The 25,333-nt window shown below is 47.4% G+C and overlaps 1 protein-coding gene across 1 annotated transcript in view; it reads right to left on the reverse strand.

Moving 5' to 3' along the window:
• Positions 1-6,906, reverse strand: part of LOC144941112 (F-BAR domain only protein 2-like) — a 91,633-nt gene extending 84,727 nt beyond the window's left edge. The window contains 1 exon segment of the mRNA XM_078867608.1: positions 6,814-6,906. Within this exon segment, the coding sequence (XP_078723734.1) occupies positions 6,814-6,840 (27 nt within the window). The 5' untranslated portion in view covers positions 6,841-6,906.
• Positions 6,907-25,333: the final 18,427 nt, after the last annotated feature.

The following is a 25,333-nucleotide window of genomic DNA, read 5'->3' on the forward strand; positions in this document are numbered from 1 at the left end:
AAATAGAGGGCTTTTTTTACTCCCGGATTAGGCTCGTAACCCAGTTTCTCAGAGTTCTAAAGCATTGCCAGTTAACTTCTAGTTTGTGTGCGCCTTGCAATAGTCCACGTCACATTGCGGGTTCTGAGATAAGCTAGATCGGGGTGAACCATGGTGGTTGTTTGCAATTTGACTGACATTTTCTTTATGGGGGGAGGCGTGTTTACTTATGATTCTGAGAAGCAGTTTTAATAAAAACAGCCAAGACAGTATATAGACAAGGTATCTGACAGACGAACGGGAGATCGGAATGGGAGCTCTCATAAGAGAAAACTTGCATATCCAGAGGCATAGATGACAGCCGAGTGATAATCTTCCGTGGAATCGTTTGTAATTTGGAGTGTTGAATGCCAAAGATGAATTAATGCTCACCGAGGATGTTTCCTTGGACTCCCATCATGTTAAACTTTTCTTCAGTATTTCACATAAAGATATATTGTCGTAGTGTTTGGGCTTTTGTTAGGTGTGGTCTTGTGGATGATGTGATGAGCTGAGTAAGGTGGTATTAATTCTAGTTTCTGTATTTAAGAACTTGTATCTTGGAATTTTTGCCTCACTTGATACAGTAAATCTGGCTGTGACGGTCCCACCTGATGACGGAGACTTGTGTTGCCTCCGAAACGTCGTGATTTATTATTTTCTATTATTACTTTTATTAATTTTAATTTTATTTTTTACCTACGTGACTTTACCGAAAAACCCTAAGAGTATAAGGTGGTATTGTCCAATCTCAATTTAGGTAGCCAGTTATCAGTTCGCCACTTTGAACGGTGGAGATGGAATCACACAAGAGGCGGAGTGAAAAATTATGTTTTGCTTTTTGGACTAAGAATGAATAACTTACGAATATTATATGATAAAGGAGCAGGGGGTCAAGTGGTTGTCTCACCTACGCGCCACAAATCCATTAATCGGATGACCCATTTCGATTAATTCTCGACCGTGGTTAACATAAGTGGTGGGCAAGTGGTGTCTGAGCTGTTCCTCAACTCACCCTCCACCAAGCCACACTGACATGACAAGCATGGTGAAGTACAATGAACAAAACAAACCCTTCATGAGCCACCGGACTCGAAAAGAGGCCTTCATCCAGCAGCGGATTGATAAACAGCCGTGAGTAATGTGCACGAGTCAAGTAAACGATTCTCGAAAGCACATTCATAGCAAGCACATTCATAGCAAGCATGGGAATGGGGGGTTTTGATCAACAAAGAGTCAAACGCCGGCTCTCCCTGGCTGCCGCGGTCAACAGGAAGAGACCCAAGTCAAAGCGGAACATCAACAAGGGGCCACCAGCTGCTAAGAGGCCAGCTCCATCAAATGCATTTCCTTTCGCATGCGAGCACTGGCGAGCGCCTGTGACTGTTACGAGGCACGTGACGAATCTCCTGCTGCCGGACATGTACGAGGAATTGTGTTGTGATTCATAATTGTGTGTTTTTTTATTGTAAGGGTTAGATCGTGATTTTCGTCGTACTTTTATTAAATGGCTGTGTTGGGTGGAGGAGGGTTTACGACACATTTTTTTTACAAGATCGAAATAAAATAAACCATTACAAACTATGCAAGGAATTGTCCGGATTTGAGTTTCTGATTCAATACGAGAGTTTATTCTGTTTTGGTATCGATATCGTCAGTGATTTATAAAATATTTTATGACCTATGACCTTTGTCTACAACAGCATGGCGTGGAGAGCCGCACATCCAGGGGTGGCACAACAAAAGGCGCTTTACTTGCACGAATACACTTCGAAGAACCTGTCCCAGGCACCCACAAATACGAGCAATGTCAGCCAACAATGTGACTAGCAGCATGCTTCAAATACTATTCAAGCTCGGCAATCCCCCGGCTGTAATCGGTTCAGCGGCGGAGATATGAATCAACATTTTAGAAAGGGCCACGGGATGTCACAATGCAGCAGACAGCCAGGAATGCGCTGCCGCGCGGCACCTCCAGACAGAGAGCCAGCAATCCGTTTCCCTGCGCCGCCTCTGTCCCGGCTCTCTTCACGTGTCTGTCTCTCTGTGTCTCGTTGCATTTTCACTGTGTCTGTATTTATGCATGTGTGACGATGTCACTCCTGTGTCCGTCTCGGCATGCATCTCTCTCTGTGTTGTCTGCCTCTGTGTCTCTGTCTTTAGCGGCACTGGGTGGGCAGTGGTGGTGATGCTGAGAAGATAGCAAAGGAACTGGAATTTTAATCACCACATAAGCGCATCACAGGCATACGGCTGTAAAGCCATTAAGATTTTGTTTATTTTTATTATTTTGAAACTCCCCCTTGTGTAGATTGACAGAAGCGCATTGTTTTCGAGCCGAAGGCAGAGGCGTATGCCCGTGATCCAATGCTTTGGAGGCAAGAGTTGGTGGACCATGCTGAGATTTGTGAAGCTTCCATAAACCAATGGGCTAGCTAAGAGGAGGTTCTTATCCCCCGTCCCCACCCCCCCCGTGTGCGGTGGGTTTTCTCTGGGTACTCTGATTCCCTTCCACATGTTAAACAGCCATTTATTTACAAAGAATATACAATATACACATTATTGCAAAGCCAGATTCTCACTAATGACAAAAAGGGCCCTCAATGGACCAGATTGGGCGATTAACTCAAATGGCTAGTGGGCACCTACCAATGACAGCGTGGCATACAACAGTTTGATGTAGCAAAACGGTGCAGCTTTAGTCTCCCTCGTGCCAATGTTGACAACCGATCGTGCTCATTTAAGGCTGAGTCAACCAAGGGGAAGTCCATTGGCTGGCTGAGATACCACATGCCACGACCACATTGGTTGGGAATGGAACCCACGGTTGCGGAAATTATAGCACAATGTATGAACCACCGAATCACCACTCCCAAACCCCACACGCACAACGTGCGCACACGCACACACACCCACATTCCTTCCTGCCTATCGGTCTATTCGAGATGCCTTAACTTAAACATGCACAGCGAGCGCCTAATCTCGGTGGCTTTGTAATGCAAACACGGCGAAAAATTGATACTGTGAAAAAGAATGGCGCCGTAGATTTGAGATGGATTTTAAAAGGGCCTTGCCTCCATCCCAAACCGCTCAACCCACGTTAGAGGAGCAAAGGCCGAACGCATTGTAGAATTCTACATTACTTAAACTAAACTAGAAGAATAAACTACTTTTAATTTTACCAGGTAAGGCCCACTGAGCTATGTAGCTCTTTTTCAGAAGCGACCTGGCCACAAACGATAGCTCAATGTAGTGGCTTATCGTGTGGAAATTTTTAAAACAGCCAAATACTCTAAACGCGTGTTAATTGTAAATGTGTGGCGAAAAAAAACGTAGGACCCGGAGAAAAATCCACACGACCACAGGGAGAACATTCAAACAAAAAAAATATAGGCGTCAGAGTCAGGATCGAACCCATGACCTCGTGTATACCAGGCAAGGTAGTTAACATCCCGAGGTAGGTTAACCAGCAAATCATATTCCACAAGGCGAAGCATGTTAGCGTGTAACATGATTCATCAAGGAAAGACCTGCCCACTGGCGAACATAATCTAGCTCGATGAGACTTCCATACGGACGTCACTCCAAATGAAATGAAATGCTGGAGAGGCGTTTGGAATTCATCCCTAATGAACCATCAGCAAATTCCCTCGTCAACAACCAATTCTCAGTCAAGTAGTTTTCATTATAAGAGACTATGGCCTGCTAAGGCACAGCTGGATACCGCGGCAATAGGGCTGTAAACACGCAATGTGGTTGAAAAGTACTGCGTTGTGTGTCTCGTGAGATTTTCACCATTGATTGAAAATGTTAGAATTGGCTTGGTGCTGTAATTGTTCTGCATGCAGTCGAATGATGTAGGGTTACTAGAGTCTATTAAACACACAATCGGATTGTTAGCCTTATCGGTGAGATTAATGCCTGTGTTAAACACTCAACTGGGTTCCATTGGCAGGGCAGGGGTAAGCGCATTGTGGCTGTGACTCCATCGACCTGAGTTTGAGTTTTGGCAACGACTAACGTCAGTGACAAGTAATATCTGAACCAGACTCCTGGGCACATTCCCTTCACCAACCTGTACTGACTAGCATGGTGAAGTATGGTCGCACAGTCACCATGACTTGGGGAGACCTTAAGCCAACCCTCATCATCCGTGCCTTCCTTCAGCTACATTGGAGTCCAACAAATTTCCCATCATGGTTTTATTTCTTTAGCCAATATTACTGCTTCGTTCGATCTCAATCCTTCTATATCAGGGGTGGGGAACGTCCGGCCCGCGGGCCGTATAAGGCCCGCAAAATCATTTGGTCTGGCCCTGCCAAGGCAACCGCAGGAAGGACTCGAAATTCAATAAATCTAGGAGAAAACCTGGAAAAGCAGTTGCGAGTAGCAATATCATCAATACCAGCTAACATCACATGCCTAAACAAAGAGAATCAGTTCCAGCCATCACATTAGGGGTGAGTTAATTAAATGTCTGACCAAATATAACAGGCTCATTTTGAAGTTGATAATTTTGTATGGCCCACGAATGATGGTATAAATATCCAAATGGCCCTTGGCAGAACAAAGGTTCCCCACCCCTGTTTTATATATTTCATCCAGTAGTGGATTGACAAAGAGTTGTACGTGAAAAATGCAATTAGATCATGTCAGCCTTGCAAATAGGATTCACCAAGTAATTGGCGTCTGTGTTGACAAGGCCAACGTTGTCAACGCAGAATTAGATTCGACAGAGCTGTGTTTGTTAAAATGGGATCGGATTCCGTAGGGTCGCATTCTTCGCGTTCAAACTGCACCATTTAAACGCCACACCTCTCTAAGCCCTTCCTGTTTACGTTTAGCATAGGCACGGAGAGCACAACTTCCAAAAACCGCACTACCATGACCACCAACCCATATGTCAACACAAACAAGCAATGATACAATATCTGTCTTGTGTTCGAGGTGGAGACGCCGCTGTTTAAAATGGATCAGAGTAACAGTGACGGAGGCATAGGAGAAAAGTTATTACCATTACTGTATTATTACGACTTGCCTATGAGCCAAACAACTCAGAATGTGCCCGATCTTGTCAATCTTGGAAGCTACGTAGAGTTAAACCTGGTTGATGCTTGGATAGGTGATCGCTGGGCATACAACGGGTGTTATCGGCTGTGAGGCTGTGATATGGGTAGCAAAGGGGGGTGCAGCAAAATAAATTGTTGTACTGTACTATGGTCCAATGTCTATGCTCCCAGCGTTCACCGACCCGCAGTGATCAGCCAGGACAAAAATAACCGCCACAAATCTCACTCCGTGGGGAATCCCTCATGCAGCAATGTACTTTGCTTTATTATACGTACTGCCTTTTAAACTATTTAAATAGCTTCAAATTAAAATTGCATGTCAAGATTCTTTATGGGCGTTAAGTGCTTAACTGGGTGAGGAGGTGGAAACACGACAGTAGGCAATCTCGAGGTGTAAATTCCACATTCCCCATGGCCAGATGAGTCACGATCTTAGGACAACTACTGCTAACCTTCAAACAAAGTGGTACTTTTTTTTAAACTAGAAAGGTGATGGGCTCGCGGAGCCAACCGTTGGTGTGAACCCAAAACCATCCAGTTGTTCACAAGATGCAGCCTGTGGCAAACTGAACTCTCTTGGTTTTCGTTGTAAATTAACTGCACTGTAGCTTAATCTGGTTACACAGCACAAGAAAGTTGTGACCTTTATACCGGCTGACAGGTTAGACGAGAGTTCAGAAACGACGATGGTGATCACAGGCACGACGACGACGATGATGATGATGCGAAACGCTGAGTGATATACATTTGGCTTCGTGATGATGAAGAACGCGGTGAAGCTGATCACAGTAAACATGATAGTATCGTATAAGTCGATATTTATAACTCGTACAAACGGAACGGCGTCTTGAGACGGGGCACGCATACTTTTGCCAGCGATGGGCACTGGATTAGTTTTAAAAAATGTTTTTACAGCAACCACTTTACTCTTGAGAGGCTGACAGTCGTGATCACGGTGGCAGTGTGAGCCGACTACGGTGAAGGCGATTACGCGGGGACGTTAACTCTATTCACTGTGCTTGTAACTAGAATGACACCACTTGTTATACAGTAATACGGACTATAATAATGAACATTAATTACTACGGTGAAGATGATTACAGTGACAGCGATTCATCGGTCAGCGATGATGGTGGCACTCACTCTCGCAAAAGATGTTGATCTCACGAACGATGATGATCGTACCGACTCGAGACCGATAAAGAAAACAGACACTTATTGTAAACGTTGTGATAATAGAACTGACTATAGTGAAGGTAATGACAGTACTATTATAATAACTAATCGGATAGTACTATGCTGATGGTACTGCTATTATGAAGATGACAGTAATGAGATGCCATGTTAATGATTGCAGCGCTCGTGACAGTCAACATTATAGGGATGACAGTCGTGGTGTTGCCGACGATGACTATGGTTATGATGATGCTAATATTAACCATCACCGGGTAACACAAGTGATACAATTCGCCGTCAAAAACAGTAGCGGGTAGGTTAAGAGGTGCGGGGGGGGGGGTTCGCCTGGAGTCGCGGCCGCCGCCGACGTCGCATCTTTCCCGGTACAACTTCTAGCCGAGCACCGGGGCTCCACTAGGCCTCCGGGGTCGGCGGGGGGGGTTCGGAGCGGCTCTGCGCCGCTCTCAGTCGGGCCGGGCCGGGGCCAGCCCTGGCTGCGGCAGCCGGCGCCGAGGAAGCGAACAAACGCGCAGCGGGAAGAGAAACTCACCCAGAAGTTCTCCACGAACTGGGGCATTGCGATGGCGGCGTCGGCGTCGGGGACGACAGCGGCGGCCGGAGAAGACGCGGGGATTGCGGGGTAGGGGGGGGGCGGGGGGGCAAACTGAGATCTCGCGAGACTACGGGGCTGGCGAGACTTGGCATTGCTCCGCCTACCTCTTGGGCCCGCCTCCCTGTTACGTCACCCCCTCGAAGCCAACGCCCGCTCGTGCTAAACCACGCCCATCGCCGCGTAAGCCACGCCTACTGACACATAGCCACGCCTACTCACACTAAATCACGCCCATCGCCGCCGAAGCCACGCCTACTGACACATAACCACGCCTACTCACACTAAACCCCGCACACTAGTTTACTATCACACGACAAGCAGTGGCGCACTGCACTCACGTTTCAGGAAAAAAACCTCGATTATTGTTTTTTACCCTTCTATCTGGCAACAAAACTGACACCTATTTTACAAGGAGTCATGTTTGCATAGACCACAATACCTGCAGTCGTAATGCACACAAAACACATAACTCTGTATGCACTGTCCTTGAAGTTGATTGGTCCACACCCGAGACAGCTTTCCTTAGAGCCTAGTCTCACATGGGTTGGACCAGATGACGCCAAAAGGCGCACAACTCAAAGACAATGCACCATCAGAGTATGAGAGCTCGGGGTAAGCATTTACACCATTCGAACCTCATTTGACCAGTAAAAAATGTGATAATTGGTTTTTTACCCTTCTATCTGGCAACAAAACTGACGACGTTTCGGGCAACGGCCCTTCTTCATAACACATTTATTAAGGGCAAAGAAGTTAAGCTAAAACGAGACTTTACACCATGGGGCTTAACGGGAATGACATTTTAAGTGTTCCTGATGAACAGCTTTTAAATTGCCGTAAGAATACAGCTTCAAATAAAGATTGAATACAGCAGTTGGTTATCTAAGCCCATAGTTGTTGATAACGTTAAGAGCTGGGGTTATGATGAGGCCTATGGTTGGGGAAAGGTCGATGGTGTGGGTTTGGCTCGGGTTGGACAATAAGGTGCTCATTTATAAGGGGCCGTCCATAAATGACATCACGCGATTTTGGACGATTTTTGACCCCCCCCCCTCGTCACCCGGCGTCACACCCTCCCCACCCAGCCCTTCCCCACCCAGCCCCTCCCCACCCTCCCCTCCCCACCCAGCCCCACCCTCCTCACCCAGCCCCTCCCCTCCCCACCCAGCCCCTCCCTGCACGACGGACGGACGGACACAATAATCCCCTGTGGGCTGGTGTAACCAGGAGGTTCCTACCAGTAATATAGACAGTTGTGCGCCGAACTAGGCCCCGTATCTAACAGAGATGGACCTGCCCTATCAACAAAGAGCTGCCCATTTGTCAGTCAGTTATATCATAACGATATCTCATGAAAGAGCCTGTAAGGTGATGATAGTGAGAAGCGTAGAGGCTATTAGATGATATTCTTGGTTCTTTCGGTAAAGTCACGTAGAAGGGAAATAATACAATAATAAAAATAAAACATAATCAAATTATCATGACGTTTCAGCCACAACGCAAGCAGCCGTCCTCTTCACCTGAGGACGGCTGCTTGCGTTGTGGCCGAAACGTCGTGACTTTACCGAAAGAACCAAGAATATGAATCCATGCAGTCACGAAAGCTTTAAATCGCTATTAGATGATGATTGATTATACTGCAGTGGGAATAATAATTATGATGCTGCTCACGATGATGGTGAAAGGCCATGATAGTTTTTTTCATGTCAATGAGCATGTATGATGATGAATATGAGGTGGCGGTGATGATGGAGAAAATAACAATGGACATTGATGATAATGATGTTGGGAATACTGGCGATTCGTGATTACGGTTGATGATGCGTTACGATGCCATCAAGGCATCGCTTTCATTTTGTACGACAGTGCCCTCTGCCGAGCCAAACGTCAACTACAACTGCAGCGAATACGACGATGCAGTTTGTATGTATGCCACTTGTGACTCTGTGTCTCTCTTTGTTCCCGTCAGTAGTTTCAGTTTTCAGTTTCATTTATTAGGTATAGCCCTGTGAGCCATTCTGCTCTTGAATCGGGTGCAACCGCAACAAACAAAAACATGAACAAGAAAACATCTTAAAGTGACTACGCGCAAACAGAAAAGGTCTTCCAGAAAACGCACCGTACACCAATGCTGTGTGCAAAAATCCCAGTGGGATGCAAGTCAAACAATAACAACCACAAGACAACTTAGATTACAGTTATCAGTCTAACCCTGTACTACAACAAACAAACATGGCTAAATCAAAAGTTTTCGAAATCACCAAAATAAAGCTATGAAAGCAATGTAACAGTGATCATAGGAACTGCGATGGAAATTTTACAATAAACGATATACATAACGTGTACTACCAAACTTTGCAGCCATAGCTGGCTGCATGAGTCACTCCATAACAGCAGTAGTATCAGTAGGTAGCAGCGTAGGGGCAGAGGGACCTTAGCTCCCCCCTGGTGGCCGAAGCTACGAGTTGGGGCCCCCTTGACAACCACCATGAGGTTTGTTTTCAAAAAGAGTGTGCAAAAATACTTATTTTGCGAAGACGGAGTGTCCCTACAGCGTTACATGTTCGAAACCGTGAGCGTAACGATGTGAATTAGGTCAGAGGAGCGACGAGATACAATATCCTGGGTGCGACCGTGCGAGATAAATCGAATATTGGGTCCCCTGATCGATTGCCGCACCCCCTGAACTGCGAATGTCGTTACGCCACTGGTTTCCATATCTCTGGGTCCGTCTCTCCATGTCTCTTTACGTGTATTATTCAATATCCGTGTCTGTATATCGCTGCGTCTCTGTATCAATGTCTCGTTGCGCTATCACGGGCGAGAAGAAGACTTGACTTGATTCGGTACAGGAAGATGAGACGTTAATTGACTGGTAACCAGCGTTGTCGAGATCGGCCTCTGTGGAGGAGGCTCGTGAAGGACGCTCCTGGGCAGTTGGAGGCAGTCGCCCTCCAACAACAACCGAGGGCGGAGGGGCGACGCTCACAACAACGAGCGGAGCGCCGGGCGGATAAACGCGGCGAGGTGGCACAGTGGGAAGCACAGGTGGTGCATCGGCCAGTCATCTCACTCAGTCAACCCATGGCACCTGAGTCTGTGCCATGACCTCCTGCAAGCAGCAAGCATTCGACACATCATTTGCCGTTGTCTGACTATATCACTGGCAGCAGCAGCGTTCAATCCACACCGACTTCTAAGAGACCCTTAAAGGATGAAACCTCTTTGACCTCGAGCGACACTGAACGTGGCTCCGCAACATCAAAGTCACGGTCGTTTTTTCGTCCGTGAAATACCGCGCGCGTTATAAATTGCATTTCTTTTTGTTTTGCTTTGTTATGAATCGATGTCTGGCTTATTTTAGCCTTCGGACAGAGCCGGCAAGTCGGCTGATGGATCCGCTCCGATGAATCGTAGGCCAGGTGACCGCCGCCAGGCTTTCATCGCTTGCTCCACGGTCGCAGATGGGAGAGAAGCGACCGTAGGCAATTGGGGATCAAACTAATTGTGGATAAGAGACGAAAAGCGTTCAAACAAAGAGTACACGCAATTTTTTTTGTGGGGGGATGGCATGAATATGTAGACCATCCTGCAGCGAGTCAGCTTTCACGACTCATTAGTCGGTGAGTCTGGGTTTAAAACCTCTTACACAATACACACCGTGACAGGGGCGGTGATGGCATTAGTGTCCATTTATAGCAGACGAACACTCGACGGCGATGCTCAGCGGCAACAACAACCACTTACAAATAATTTGTTTACTCAGGAAAAGGCCTCACCGAGTCTCGAGACCCGCGTCTCTCTTCGCGTCTGCCGCAGTGCAATTCCCAGCAGAATGCGTCTGCGTTTAGCCGTTGTTGTTGTTGTTCGAACAGACCAAATTCGCTCATCTTCTTGGTTCTTTCGGTAAAGTCACGTAAAGGGAAATAATAAAATAATAAAAATAAAACATAATAAAATAATTCTCACGACGTTTCGGCCACAACGCAAGCAGCCGTCCTCAGGTGAAGAACAGGTCGGACAGAGCTGGCAGACCTGTTCTTTCCGACAGACCCGTTCTTCACCTGAGGACGGCTGCTTGCGTTGTGGCCGAAACGTCGTGAGAATTATTTTATTATATTTAATTTTTATTATTTTATTATTCCCCTTCTACGTGACTTTACCGAAAGAACCAAGAAGATGAATCCCTGCAGTCACGAAAGCTTTAAATCGAAATTCAACTTCGCTAACTTTGCTTCGATACGTTCCCACACCGACGCTGCTTACTACCCGCTACGTGGCAGCGTTCAGACACGTAGCCGTTAAGTATAACCAGTGGAGCAAAACAAATTCAAAGCTGCAGAGATGTGTGCTGAGAATGACATTGCGAGGCAGAAAGAGGAATGTGCGGATTAGAAAACGTACTCAGGTTAATGGCATCGATTAAACTTTTAAAGAAAAGTAAGCAGGGGCTTAGGCTGGACACGTCGCTACAAATCATGTTGATGATGATGATGTTGTTGATGATGGTCGCGAATAAACACGGAGTGGCAGCCGGCCAAGGAATGGAACGCATCGGAGGGTGAACGTCAACCGTGAGAGATGGAGCGATGAAATCGGTCCCTGAGCCGGTGCTGGGTGGATCATCACATCGCAGAATCGTGAGAGGTGGCGGCGGCTTGGGGAAGCCTTCATCCAGCAGTGGGTTGATCAGGGCTGATGATGATGATGAACTTTACGGAACAAAATGCATTTAATATATAACAAAACAACTAAACACACACACACACACACGTGGATTTACGGATTAAAAAAAAACTATCTTAAGCCGCCTTAGTGGCTGTTTGCGCCCTTAATTGGACAAACATGGCTCCGTCAGCGCAACTATTAGCAAGTTAATCCCAGACCTCGCGGATTAGAGAGATCAAATCTTTTAAGCGAGAAAGCATGCCACATGTTATATGATGAGTTACCATCATCAGTAGCATTTGCAAGGATCGGCAGCTTGTCGAGAGGGCTTCCTCCAGTAACAGACTTTTGAACATCGACACAATTTCTGTCAAACAAACGACTCGCCATGACGGTGTAGCGGTGGGCAGTGGTTGGCAAACTGTGCTACGAATTTCTTTATTTAGACTGAAGGAATCTGATTAGCTGTAAAGCTCTTTTTTCACTGATGTCCATTAAGGGCGGGTCAGAAAGTTACCAGGTAAGGCCCGCTGAGTTATTTAGCTCTTTTTCAGAAGCGACCTGGCCACAAATGACAGCTCAACGAAGTTGCTTATCATCTGGAAATGTATAGCAGCCAAATACTCTTAACGCGTGTTTATAAATGTGGGAGGACAAAATGGAGAACCTGGAGAAAATCCACACAACCACGGGAAGAACATGCAAACATCCAGACATCAGGGTCGGGATCGAACCCACGCGCATTTGTATAGCAGGCGAAGTTGTTACAATCTCGACAGCCTGGCACTAGGGGAGGATTGGGAAGAAGAGGCTACGTGACTTTACCGAAAAAACTAAGAGTATGAATCCTTGCAGTCACGAAAGCTTCAAATCTAGAAAGAAGAGGCTACACCAGGGCCTCGACGATGCTGTACAGAGCAGCGTCTGTTTTCAGAGTGGGCGGTGGGGAGATGGGAGGGATTCAGAGTGGGGGTGGTCACGCAGAAGTCACGTGACTTACAGGAGGAGGCTTGAGCTGATTTAGAAATGTAGTCATGCTGGGCCCTTCTCTATTAAATATTACGTGCTTCCGAAAAAATTGCAACACTAAATAATAAAGGTAAGTTGCTTTGTATTCCCAAGTTCAGATTTCGCAAAAGCACCCCAACCTGCTCTCTCGTTTGTCTATACCTCTTCATTTCGATCGCCGCCATAAACACGTGGCGAGATCGTTAACACAAATTAATCATTAGCGTACTTGTGAAGAATATACATTACGAAACAGATCAGCAGACACGCCGTCTCCTGCGAATGTCTCTCTTTCCCTATAACAATACTAAATACAAATGTTGATTAAACTACTCATCAGCGCCAGCCGCCTTCTTTGAGTGCATCAATTCAGCAGGATTAAGTAAGCACACGCGAAACTTTGAACCGGTTTCGAGACATATATAAATACATATATGGGGATGCCACTGGAAAACACAGGTCACTGTGTACACAGGTCTAAATATTAAACCGGACTCTTAATCCCCCCACCCCAACACCGCCGTCTGGATGGTACAGACAAAAGGGGGCACGCGGATATCCCTCACGTCGCCTACACTACCGGTCGGGGGCAAGTGTTGTTTGCGAGCACCTATTGAGGCCAGCTCGCCACACGCACACCGCGGGCAGGGGGGTGGAGCCATTGAGTGGGTGGTTGAGTGGGTGGTTGAGTGGTTGGTTGAGTGAGTGAGTGAGTGGTTAGTTGAGTGAGTGGGTGGTTGAGTGTGTGGTTGAGTGGGTGGTTGAGTGAGTGAGTGAGTGGTTAGTTGAGTGAGTGGGTGGTTGAGTGTGTGGTTGAGTGGGTTGTTGAGTGGTTGGTTGAGTAGTTGGTTGAGTGCGTGGTTGAGTGGTTAGTTGAGTGAGTGGTTGGGTGGGTGGGTGAGTGGTTGGGTGAGTGGGTGGTTGAGTGGGTGGTTGAGTGGTTGGTTGAGTGAGTGAGTGAGTGGTTAGTTGAGTGAGTGGGTGGTTGAGTGGTTGGTTGAGTGGGTGAGTGAGTGGTTGAATGAGTGAGTGAGTGGTTAGTTGAGTGAGTGATTGTTGAGTGAGTGGTTGGTTAGTGATTTGGTGATTTCGAAAAGTTTTTTGGTTTGGCCATGTTTATTTGTTGCAGTACGGAGTTAGACTGATGGCCTTAATCTAAGTTGTCTTGTGGTTGTTGTTGTTGTTTGACTTGCATCCCACTGGGATTTGTGCACACAGCGTTGATGTACGGTGCTTTTTCTGCAAAAATTTTGCTGTCTTTTCTTGGATTTTCTGTTTACACTAAGTCACATATTGACTTTAAGATGTTTTCTTGTTCATGTTTTTGTTTTTTGTTTGTTGCGGTTGCACCCGATTCAAGAGCCGAATGGCTCACAGGGCTATATCAAATAAATGAAAAACTGAAAACTGAAACGAGGAGCGAGGTGGTTTGAACCACGCCCAGCAGCAGCTTTCGTGCTTAGTGTCTCCCCGTCGCTGATGTTCAGACACCGCACCGAGTAATCATTTAGGGCTGAGTCTACTTAGGGGAAGTCCAAGCTGCGGTGCAGATAATCACGATCGATGATTGCCGTGGACGTGAAGCAAACGCCGCGCGCCCTGAGTTCAATTCCCGCTCGCGGCCAACATCGGTGACACGTTTCTGAACCGGTTGTGGGCCTCCCCGAGGTCCACCCAGCCTTAAACGTCGCCTATACATCTGGTGCGGTGTGTCTAAACATCGACAGTGGTGAAGTCAAAGGTGCCTGGGCGTGACACTGGCCACGGACTCCTTGTGCGTGCCGTGCCGGGTTTTAGTATTCGCTCGCTTTCAGCACTCGCCCCAACAGTATGCTAACAAGTCTGGCTACACCGGTGGAGCTTTTTCTCTTTGTTATCGTCGTAAAAATGCATGCACATACGGTACACGGGCATTCATTGTTTTATTCGGGAGGGTTGTATGCCAAAAGCCACCTCTCATGCGCCCGTTTTTCCATATGAATAGCCCGCACACGAACAAAAGTGTCCCCAACAGCCTACGCAGGCGACGACACAGGGTGATCTTTATCTTTGGAGACTAAACTATGACGAGCACAGAGGCGGGTAACCAAAATAATGTTTTCGTCGAATTCGGTAACGAACTCAATATTTCAAGAGCCGCAATGCACTGTGGTGAACACGAGACGGGGGTTCGTGAATAAATAAACTATCGCGGAGCGCTCCTTAAAGAGGCGCCGAATGTTGCCTCGGAGCCGCCGGTTGCCGATCTCCCCTTGACCGAGAAGAACGTCAATTGTGTGTTTTACACGCGCGCAATCACTAAAATAAACAAAAAAATAAAAAATAATTTTTTTTTTAAATGTCCTCTCGTTCATCAGCGTCTTGACTTTCCCCAAACTCAAGACCCGGCTCAACTCCCTGGATCTCATCAGCAGCCAGATGTATTCATTCAATTATTGCTGGATTACCAAATGTTATTGGCAAGAACACTCCGTACAGAATGATGCAGCCCCAAAGAAGCAATGATTAATCAGTTTGTAATTGTCTTTGGAGGTGTGCTTGCGGGAGTATACACACACACAAAACAAAGACAAAGATAGCCTGAACACACGTTTTGGGAAAGTGCTGTTAGCGAGCGCCTACCAAGGCCGGTTCGGCACACGACGAGTGAGTGGGTGGCTAATATCACGCACGGGTTCTCGTTTAAGGCCGAATTGACCTCGGGGAGGTCGAGAACCGGTTCAGATAGTCGCTGGGTTCCGTCGTAGCGCAATGCACCACCGCTCCCCACACAAAGACAAAGATCCCCCGTATAGCCTCAACATACTTTTGGGGCAAGTGCTGTTAGCGAGCGCCTACCAAGACACACACGGACACCCCCACCCACACACACACACGGACACAGCCCACCCAGGCAATACGGTAATTCGATTTCAGAACTCAATGTCCTTGCAATGCGGGTTCATTCCGGATTACGGCGCCTCGGGCGAGTCACAAGTAGCAGCCTCTGGGTAATGGGAGAGCGGATCCGAGTCATCTCGCTCCTACAATACTGCCCTGCCCCCCACAACACAGGCTCCCCCCCACCCCATCTCCATATCAATTATCACCCATTCTCCCTACCCCCCCCCCACCAACCCCGTGCAACAATTACATTTGCAAGTTCCGTGCGCCTGTAAAGCACCATTCTGTCGTGACTATGCAAAAGCAGCCTTTGGCAACGGGTAACGTCTCGAAATTGAGGCATCACTGTTTGGTTCGCAAAGTTGGGCTCTGCTGATGAGATCCAGGAGGTCGAAACCCGGTCCAAAGGTTTGCTTGCTGTCAATTATTGCTGCTCGATAATTAGGATTATTTAAAGCCACTCTGCTGATTTAATGTTTGTTTTTTATATTTTTACCACTGGACGTTACAATCCATCCGTCGCCAGCCAGTCAGCCGGCGAAAAAAAAACTTTGCCTCCTAAAATAGTATGAAGCGGAGAGACAAACTGGAGTTTTTTTTTTATCTTATAAACAGCGTTTGCTTTAACCCATGCGTAAAGGGTGTGTGTGCGGTATGACTCGGTAGATTGGGTGGCGCAGTGTTCGAATCCGAGTTCGAATCCTGAACTTGCCTACCATCATTGGCGAGCAATATGTGATCTGGTCCGAGGCTCCCAAAGCCTCCATCGATCTCTACTGACCACCGCGGTGAAGTCTGGCCGAAGCAAGGTCCAACACGAACGACAGGGCGTTGAAGAGGAATCGATCCAGCATCTGGATGTACAAATGATTATATAATTATGCACGCGCATGCCCTTTACCCAGCGAAGCCTCGATAATTCTCAAGAATATTTGCAGGAGGCTCCTGCGTTGTGATGTTTGGCCTCCGAGTAGCATGGTTGGCTACGTGCGGTGCGGTGCATACCGTGCGAAACAAGTTCAGCGTACACGCGTACAAGACCAGTTTGCTCCACCACGCACAACAAACAACGAAGCTCCACCCAGATGGATTCAAGACGACATCGCTGCATTACCGTCCCCCTGAACAGGTTGCAGCCCGAGCCTTCAAACAAAAAAAAACGCGGGGGGGTTTTTCAGGCACGAGCAGTGGACCAGGCACACCCCTGTGTTGAGCCGTGCGATCTCCGGCAAGTCCAGGCACGTTCCATTCGCTCGTGTAGATCATCTCTGCGCTTACCACCATTGGGGAGACCTTAGTGGAGATTGATCGGCCCGTTTCAAATGCAATGTCACACAAAGGTGAAGGCGATTAGCGACTCCTTAGGCCAAATGCTGTTTGCGGGAAACTATTGAGGCTGGAATAGTACACGAGGAGGAGATTGTGTCTAGCACCCACGCACAGCCGCCTTTGTATCCCCAATGCTTGTATGTACTGTATGGATGTTGAACCTCTTTCGCACCGTACGCAGCACCACACCAGGTACTCCTTTAAGGCTGAGTCGACCTACAGGAGGCTTGGATCCGGCTAAGATATTTACCACTGATGTTGGCCGTGAGCGGGAATCAAACTCAGGTGGTCGGGTACACAGCGGAGTGCGCAAGCCATTGCCCTCCAACCGAACAAAAGACAGAGACCCCCCCCCCCCCCCATTTACATTTTGCCAGATTGTTGGGCAAAGCGCTGTTAGCAAGCACCGATAGAGGGCAAGTGACACGACGGGGTGGGTGGCCAGCACCACGCCTGGCCGCCTTTGTCTCCCCAGTGGCGATGTTTACACACCGCACCAGGTACTCATTTGAGGCTGAGTTGACCTAGGGGAGGCCCAGGGCCGGTTCCAATAATCGTCACCGGTGTTGGCCGTGAGCGGGAATCGAACTCGGGTCGCCGGGTTCGTAGCGCAGCGCGCTGCGAACCACTACACTACCGCTCCACACACACACCCCCATCACATACCTCCCCGCCTGTTTACATAAACACACACGCATACACATTTGTACACACATACACATAACTAGGTCAAGTATGTAAATACTATAGGTATGTCGGTATTTGCGAATGGCTGCCAGGGGTTACGTAACGCAGCGTGGTGAAGAGAGCGTGAGTGCAAAACGATGCGCGACACCCACATTGACCATACTTCCAATACCCCCAGCCATTCGCCACTAAGTGACGGCGACGTCTCCACGTCCCCTGTGCCAGGCTAGGTGCACTTTGAGGCCACGTGAAGTGTCGTAGGCTCGCTGACGGGAGGAGGTCTCGGGACAGGCCCAGGTGCCGTGGGTCGGCTGACCATACTTCACCACCAAGGTCACCACGCACAGGGAGGGTTGTAGCGGGCGGGAGGGGAGCGTGGGGGGGGTAAATATTGGAACCCCTTGGAGTGTTAAATTTCGATTTAAAGCTTTCGTGACTGCAGGGATTCATCTTCTTGGTTCTTTCGGTAAAGTCACGTAGAAGGGAAATAATAAAATAATAAAAATAAAAAACATAATAAAATAATTCTCACGACGTTTCGGCCACAACGCAAGCAGCCGTCCTCAGGTGAAGACCAGGTCTGTCGGGGAGACAGCTTCAGACGCTGTCTCCCCGACAGACCTGGTCTTCACCTGAGGACGGCTGCTTGCGTTGTGGCCGAAACGTCGTGAGAATTATTTTATTATTGTTTTTTATTTTTTATTATTTTATTATTTCCCTTCTACGTGACTTTACCGAAAGAACCAAGAAGATGAACCCCTTGGAGTGTCTCTGTGCGATGTTGTACAAGGCGTCGTGTTCGGCGCCACGTCCGACGTTTCGCAACGTGTGTCGGCAGCAAACTTAGTTTCCTGATTTCTCGAGACTCGCCCAGTGGGGCTGAGAAGGGCGTGTTGGGACAAGTCTGCGATAGGTGCTTACGAACAACACTTGACTTTGCATATCAAAGTCTATAAACGTGTGAACCTTATTCATATATATTCTTACGTGCATAAGCGCGCGCAACGTATGCACGTTGAACTTCTTTCGCACCGCACGTAGCCGACCGTGCTAATCGGAGTTGCTAAACGTGCGCGAAGATCAGCACTGGGAAGACAAAGGCGGCCGGGCGCTATCCTGGCGAGGACAATGCTGTTGCAGAGTAACTGCAACCGGGAACTGAACTCGGCTTTGGTCTCCCCGTTGGTTGACTCAAACGTGACCACTATGGTTTTTTTTGGTGTTGTCCTTCCCGTAGCCACCAGTCCCTTCACACTCACAACTGACTCCCCTGCCATTACCTCCCGTGGCCACTAGTCCACTCACACCACATGCAGGCTCTATTGTCACGTGCATGCGAGGGAGGAGCGGTGGTTTGGCGCATTGCTCTGATGTTTGTGCTACACAATGAACATGCAATGCATGCGGGGGGAGCGGTGTTTTTGGCGCACGCCGCGCTTTAAACTCGCCAAAACTCAGCTCGATGTCCCGCCCACGGCTAACATCGGCGGCGAGTAACATCTGAACTGGGTGCGTGGGGTCTCCTCCATTCCTCCCCCCCACGCGCCAGCCCACGACGTGGGGGGGGACGCCTTCATCTAGCAGTGGATTGCCACGTGCCTGCCGATGGTTGTATAATAGTGCCAGCTACCCTGATCTCTAGATTATGAGACGCTGCGGAAAGTAAGACGGAGTAGCGAGTTGTAAACATGTGGTCACGCACACCTGGGAGAGGGTGGGGGGGGGTTATATAACCCTGCCCTCCTCTCCCCACAATGTTTCCTTTAAACAACAGAGGGGGGAATTGTGCTTTGTTATTCTGAGCATTAAACAAATGAATTGGTGGTGCTGCTGCTGCTGCCGCTGCTGCGTTGGCAGGGGCGCACAAGCAATATTCACTACGATAACAACAACAACGCGTGGCCTTAAACTCAAAACAATACTTAATATGTGACGTTTCATGAAATGGCCCTTCTTCGTGATTTACGAGCTATGAAAAAAAAGGTCCGTTGCCCGAAACGTCGCCTAGTACATCTGAGTTTTTTTTTACTTTCAAGGCCACGTGAGTGTTATGGACGAACCGTGGTTGGAATTGATTTTTTTTACGTATTACATATACACGCACTTCGGAGAATAATGGAAAGGCATCATCGTAACTTTGTTAAACGGACGGAATGCGTCGAGTAGTGGGGTTAGACTGCCCTCTGTACCGCCAGCACCACTTGAATGTTCATCTCGTGGCGCGTACCGTAGTTGTAAACAGCATCGGGACAGATTGTTCCTGGCAGATGATAGCAAAGCTGCACACGTTACCCAAGTGCACTCGTAGCATTAGTAGGAGTGTAATGTGTGGTAGGGGGTTTCGCTCCATCTTACGTAATTATCCCCCCTTTGTATATAATAAGGAAACTCGGCTCCACGAACAGCATACAGCCTGCATTTTGCAACGGCGGTGCTGGGATAGTTTTGTAAGGACAAAGACGTAAGTCGGTTGATAGGATAGTAATTGTACTGTGGCTGTGTAACAAAAAATAGTATTTTTTTGTTCCAGTAAGTGTTGTTTTTCAATTGCTTATGCCTCAAAAGTACAGAAAATGGCTATTATTCCCCACAAACTTTGCTTTTGTGACTAGGACACAAAGACAAAGTTAATAATCCACTCCATTAATAACATTGTGGAACAAATTTATTTATTTTTTGTTCCTGTGTAGTAAGTGTTATTTCCTAATTGCGAATGCCTCAAAAGTACAGAAAATGGCTCTTATTCCCCACAAACTTTGCCTTTGTGATCAAGACAGTGATATGTTAAAATGTACCCATTTTCAATGAGAAAACGTGGTGTGCATTTGTGTCATTCCTTTACATAAAGTCCTGGTCACAAAAGCAAAGTTTGTGTGGAATAATATCCATGTTCTATACTTTTGAAGCATAAGCAATTATAAAATAACACTTACTACCCGGGAACAAAAAATCGTGTTACATAATTATGAGATGGGAGCGGTGGTGCAGTGGGTTAGCGCGCTGTGCTCTTTGTATCATTAGCAGCAGCAGCAGCATCACTCCGCTGCAAGATGAAGGCCTCCAAGCCAGCCCCCAACTCTTTAACGATCCTGCGATGATGTAACAAAGCACCGAGTACGTGCACACGAACACATTTCACGGCTCCATCTCCACGTGGTGATGGACTCTCTGGACGGGGCATGTTCTCGACATTTGACTGCCATTCCGTCAACCAGTCTCGACCATTGGCCATCATCATTGGCATCAAGCACCCTAGTAGCCATGGTGTGACGTGACGAAAGCCCGTCTCTTTTCATAACAGACAACACGAGATGCTACGGTGGTGAGATGTTAACTACCTCGCCTGGTATGCAGGAGGTCGTGGGTTCCATCCTGACCCTAACGCCTGCTATATATTTGGAGTTTGCGTGTCTCTATCATCATCATCATCACGGTGGCTAAGAGATGTTAACTACCTCGCCTGGTATACAGGAGGTCGTGGGTTCCATCCTGACCCTAACGCCTGCTATATATTTGGAGTTTTCGTGTCTCTCTCATCATCATCATCACGGTGGCTAGGAGATGTTATCTACCTCGCCTGGTATACAGGAGGTCGTGGGTTCCATCCTGACCCTAACGCCTGCTGGATGTTTGGAGTGTGCATGTCTCTCTCTCCGTGGTCGCTTGGATTCTTTCACCGGGTCCTCCGGTTTTCCCTCCACGTTTAGAAAAATGCGTTCAGAGTATTTGGCTGCTATAAAATTTACACGCGACAAGCCGCTTCGTTGAGCCTTTATTTGTGACCAGGTCGCTTCTGAAAAGAGCTACATAGCTCAGTGGGCTTTATCTTTATTCGGTCACAGTTCCTGTGATCACCGTTTCATTGCTTTGATGGCTTTATTTTGGTGATTTTCGAAAAAAAATTTGGTTTGGCCATGTTTGTTTGTTGTAGTACAGAGTTAGACTGATGGCCTTGATCTAAGTTGTCTTGTGGTTGTTGTTTGACATCCCACTGGGATTTTTGCACACAGCGTTGGTGTACGGTGCTTTTCCTGCAATATTTTGCTGTCTTTTCTTGAATTTTCTGTTTGCACATAGTCACTTTAAGATGTTTTCTTGTTCATGTTTTTGTTTTCTGTTTGTTGCGGTTGCACCCGATTCAAGAGCCGAATGGCTCACAGGGTTATACCTAATAAATAAACTAAAAACTTGATCTATTAAAATAAAACTAAATTTAGTTTAACCTGTGCTTGCGCAATCTTTTAATCTTTAATCCACGTGTTTTTCTTTCCATGCATGCATATCGACGTGCTTTCGTATGCATGTCTTTTGAACTTCTTGCTCAGATGTGCGGTGGAAGGACAACAAACTAAACACAAAAAGCAGTTCTAAAGAAACGAGTTCTCTTTCATCATCGGCATCTCTGACCTATCCACCGTTGAATGAAGATCAATATTACTTCATTAGAAATATACAATACATGGCAATCATTGCCCCCTCCTGCAAAAACTTAGCAGGATATTTATCAAAGAGAGTAATGATACTTTCCCAGGTAAAAAAGCGTAATAATAATACAAGAATCAAAGCTTTCGTGACTGCAGGAATTACTCTTTGTTCTTTTGGTAAAGTCACGTAAAAATAAATTAAGTAATAATTTAATTTCGGTAATTAAATAATAATTTTATTTTATTATAATAATTTTATTCTACGTGACTTTACCGAAAGAATCAAAAAGTAATAATAACACATTTACGTCTATTTATCGATGCAATGCCACGATTTCATAATCTATCCACTGCTGGAGGAAGATCAATATGATGCCTCTGATTTGCGTATGTCCCTCTCTCTGTCTTCCAGTGTAATGTCAATAATAATCATCATCCATGATCTATACACCGCTGCTATGGATCAAAATGACGCCTCTGATTGGTGCGTCTCCCCACCCACGCTCGCTGCTTTTGCGCACTCGTTCAGCCCTTGCTCAATGTCCTCGACTCGGCCTGCAAGTGAATGTCGCCTCTTGCGCCACCACCACCACCACGACGGCAAGTTGGAAGGGGGGTCACACTGCCTCGTCCCGCCCGACCCTGCCCCGACTCGCCACCCCTGCCCAACACCTCCCAGCCCAGCAGGGCATGCATGATACAGATATTTTGCTGTGACAGTTTCACCTGATGACGGAAGCTTGTGTTGCCTCCGAAACGTCGTGATTTTATTGTTTTTATTATTATTTGTATTAATTTTTATTAATTTTAATTTCATTTTTAACCTACGTGACTTTACCGAAAGAACTAAGAGTATAAATCCTTGCAGTCACGAAAGCTTCAAATCTAGAATTAGGGCATGCCCGAGTTCACTGGGTCGTGGAGGCCCGATTTGACCATCCACAAAGACAAAGACCCACCCGCTATAGCCTCTAACAACAGGATGTAGGGGCCAAGTGCTGTTTGCGAGTAGCACCGTTCAAGGCCCGCACGGCACACGAGAGGATGGGTGTCCGGCGCCACGTACATACACACACGACGAAGCCGAGTTCTCGTGACGATTATCTGAACCGGTTCTGGGCCTCTTCAAGGTCGACTCAGCTTCAAATTAGTACCAGGTGCGATGTGTGAACATCGCCACTCGGGAGACAAAGGCGACCGGGGGGTGGTCCTGGAAACCCTCCCCCTCGTGTGCCGTGCAAGCCTCCACGGGTGCTCGCTAACAGCACCCTCCGATTCGCACGGTTGCAAACGTACGGTGCGAAAGAAGGTCAACATACATGCAAGTGTAAAGGAGCTCCGAAGTGAATGCTACACGCGTGGGGAGGGGATCTTTGTCTTGTGTGCGTGGATATTTTAACGTATCGTGTGCCGTCTCCTCGGTCGACTCAACCGCAAACGAGCAGCTGTAGTGGTTCAAACCCCACGTGGAACCCCCTGCTCGCCCTGTGCTGGCCTTAATAGGTGCTCGCCAACTGCACTTGTCCGAAAGTCTGTGTAGGTCAGACGGGATGGCGGAGCGAGTGGGTGGGTGGCGAGATCTCCGTGGGTGTGTACACAAATGAGTTCAACATAAAGGGGCTGGCTGGCAAATTGGTTTTAAAAGTTCAGTGCCGAATTATCCTCGTAGCACAAGTAGCTACATATGTAGCTACGGGCCCCGCAATTTCAAGGGCCCCGCGCTAAATGCTGTCAAGCTATCAAATTCCGGTTGAGTGATTCTGCACTTGCTCAATTACTATAGTACTATAGTGCCTTCAACTTTTATGAACGACTGGGTGTTGAAGGTTACCGATTTGTCGTATTATCTGCCTGTATAGCAAATGAAAAACTACAATTACTTTACTATGCAAGTTCAAATTTTGCGTTTTGATATTTACGTTTTTTAGGGCCTCTTTATAACATATGCTACAGGCCCCGCACTAGCTTAATCCGGCACGATCAAAGGTTGATAATCAGGGTGTCTCAGCGTCATCATCATCCACTCACCACACTTCAAACCACCAACACAACACACTCACCCACTCACCACACTGCAGGTCACAACAACACACTCACCCACTCACCACACTGCAGGTCACAACAACACACTCACCCACTCACCACACTACAGGTCACAACAACACAACACACTCACCTACTCACCACACTGCAGGTCACAACAACACACTCACCCACTCACCACACTGCAGGTCACAACAACAACAACACACTCACCCACTCACCACACTGCAGGTCACAACAACACACTCACCCACTCACCACACTACAGGTCACAACAACACAACACACTCACCTACTCACCACACTGCAGGTCACAACAACACACTCACCCACTCACCACACTACAGGTCACAACAACACAACACACTCACCTACTCACCACACTGCAGGTCACAACAACACACTCACCCACTCACCACACTGCAGGTCACAACAACAACAACACACTCACCCACTCACCACACTGCAGGTCACAACAACACAACACACTCACCCACTCACCACACTGCAGGTCACAACAACACAACACACTCACCCACTCACCACACTGCAGGTCACAACAACAACAACACACTCACCCACTCACCACACTGCAGGTCACAACAACACAACACACTCACCCACTCACCACACTGCAGGTCACAACAACACACTCACCCACTCACCACACTGCAGGTCACAACAACACAACACACTCACCCACTCACCACACTGCAGGTCACAACAACACAACACACTCACCTACTCACCACACTGCAGGTCACAACAACACAACACACTCACCCACTCACCACACTGCAGGTCACAACAACACACTCACCCACTCACCACACTGCAGGTCACAACAACACAACACACTCACCCACTCACCACACTGCAGGTCACAACAACACACTCACCCACTCACCACACTACAGGTCACAACAACACAACACACTCACCTACTCACCACACTGCAGGTCACAACAACACACTCACCCACTCACCACACTGCAGGTCACAACAACACAACACACTCACCCACTCACCACACTGCAGGTCACAACAACACTTTTCATTCCGCTTCATCCCTCATGCTGCTCGACTTTTTTTTTACTTCCCCGCGACCGTCTCATTTCTCTGTGCTCTGAAAGAGAAAAATAAACCTCTCGGTTAAATCCAAGAAACGTGTTCACCCTCATATCTATTGCAACTGTTATGGTGCTGTCTATTGCTGGCCGCTTGTAAATTGTTGGGCCCTGGGTGAGCAACTGTGTGTTGTGGTTTTTACTTTTTTTTATATATATAAAATGTTTATCGCACAGAAACTCTGCGGATAATCAACAATGGCTCGGTACAATGCAGCAATACCCTACGTCGATGCAATACACGATATGCACAAACAGGACATCATCATCATCGTCATTCTCAGCAAT

Source organism: Lampetra fluviatilis, chromosome 24, assembly GCF_964198595.1.
Source record: "Lampetra fluviatilis chromosome 24, kcLamFluv1.1, whole genome shotgun sequence".
In the NCBI taxonomy this organism is placed as follows: domain Eukaryota; kingdom Metazoa; phylum Chordata; class Hyperoartia; order Petromyzontiformes; family Petromyzontidae; genus Lampetra; species Lampetra fluviatilis.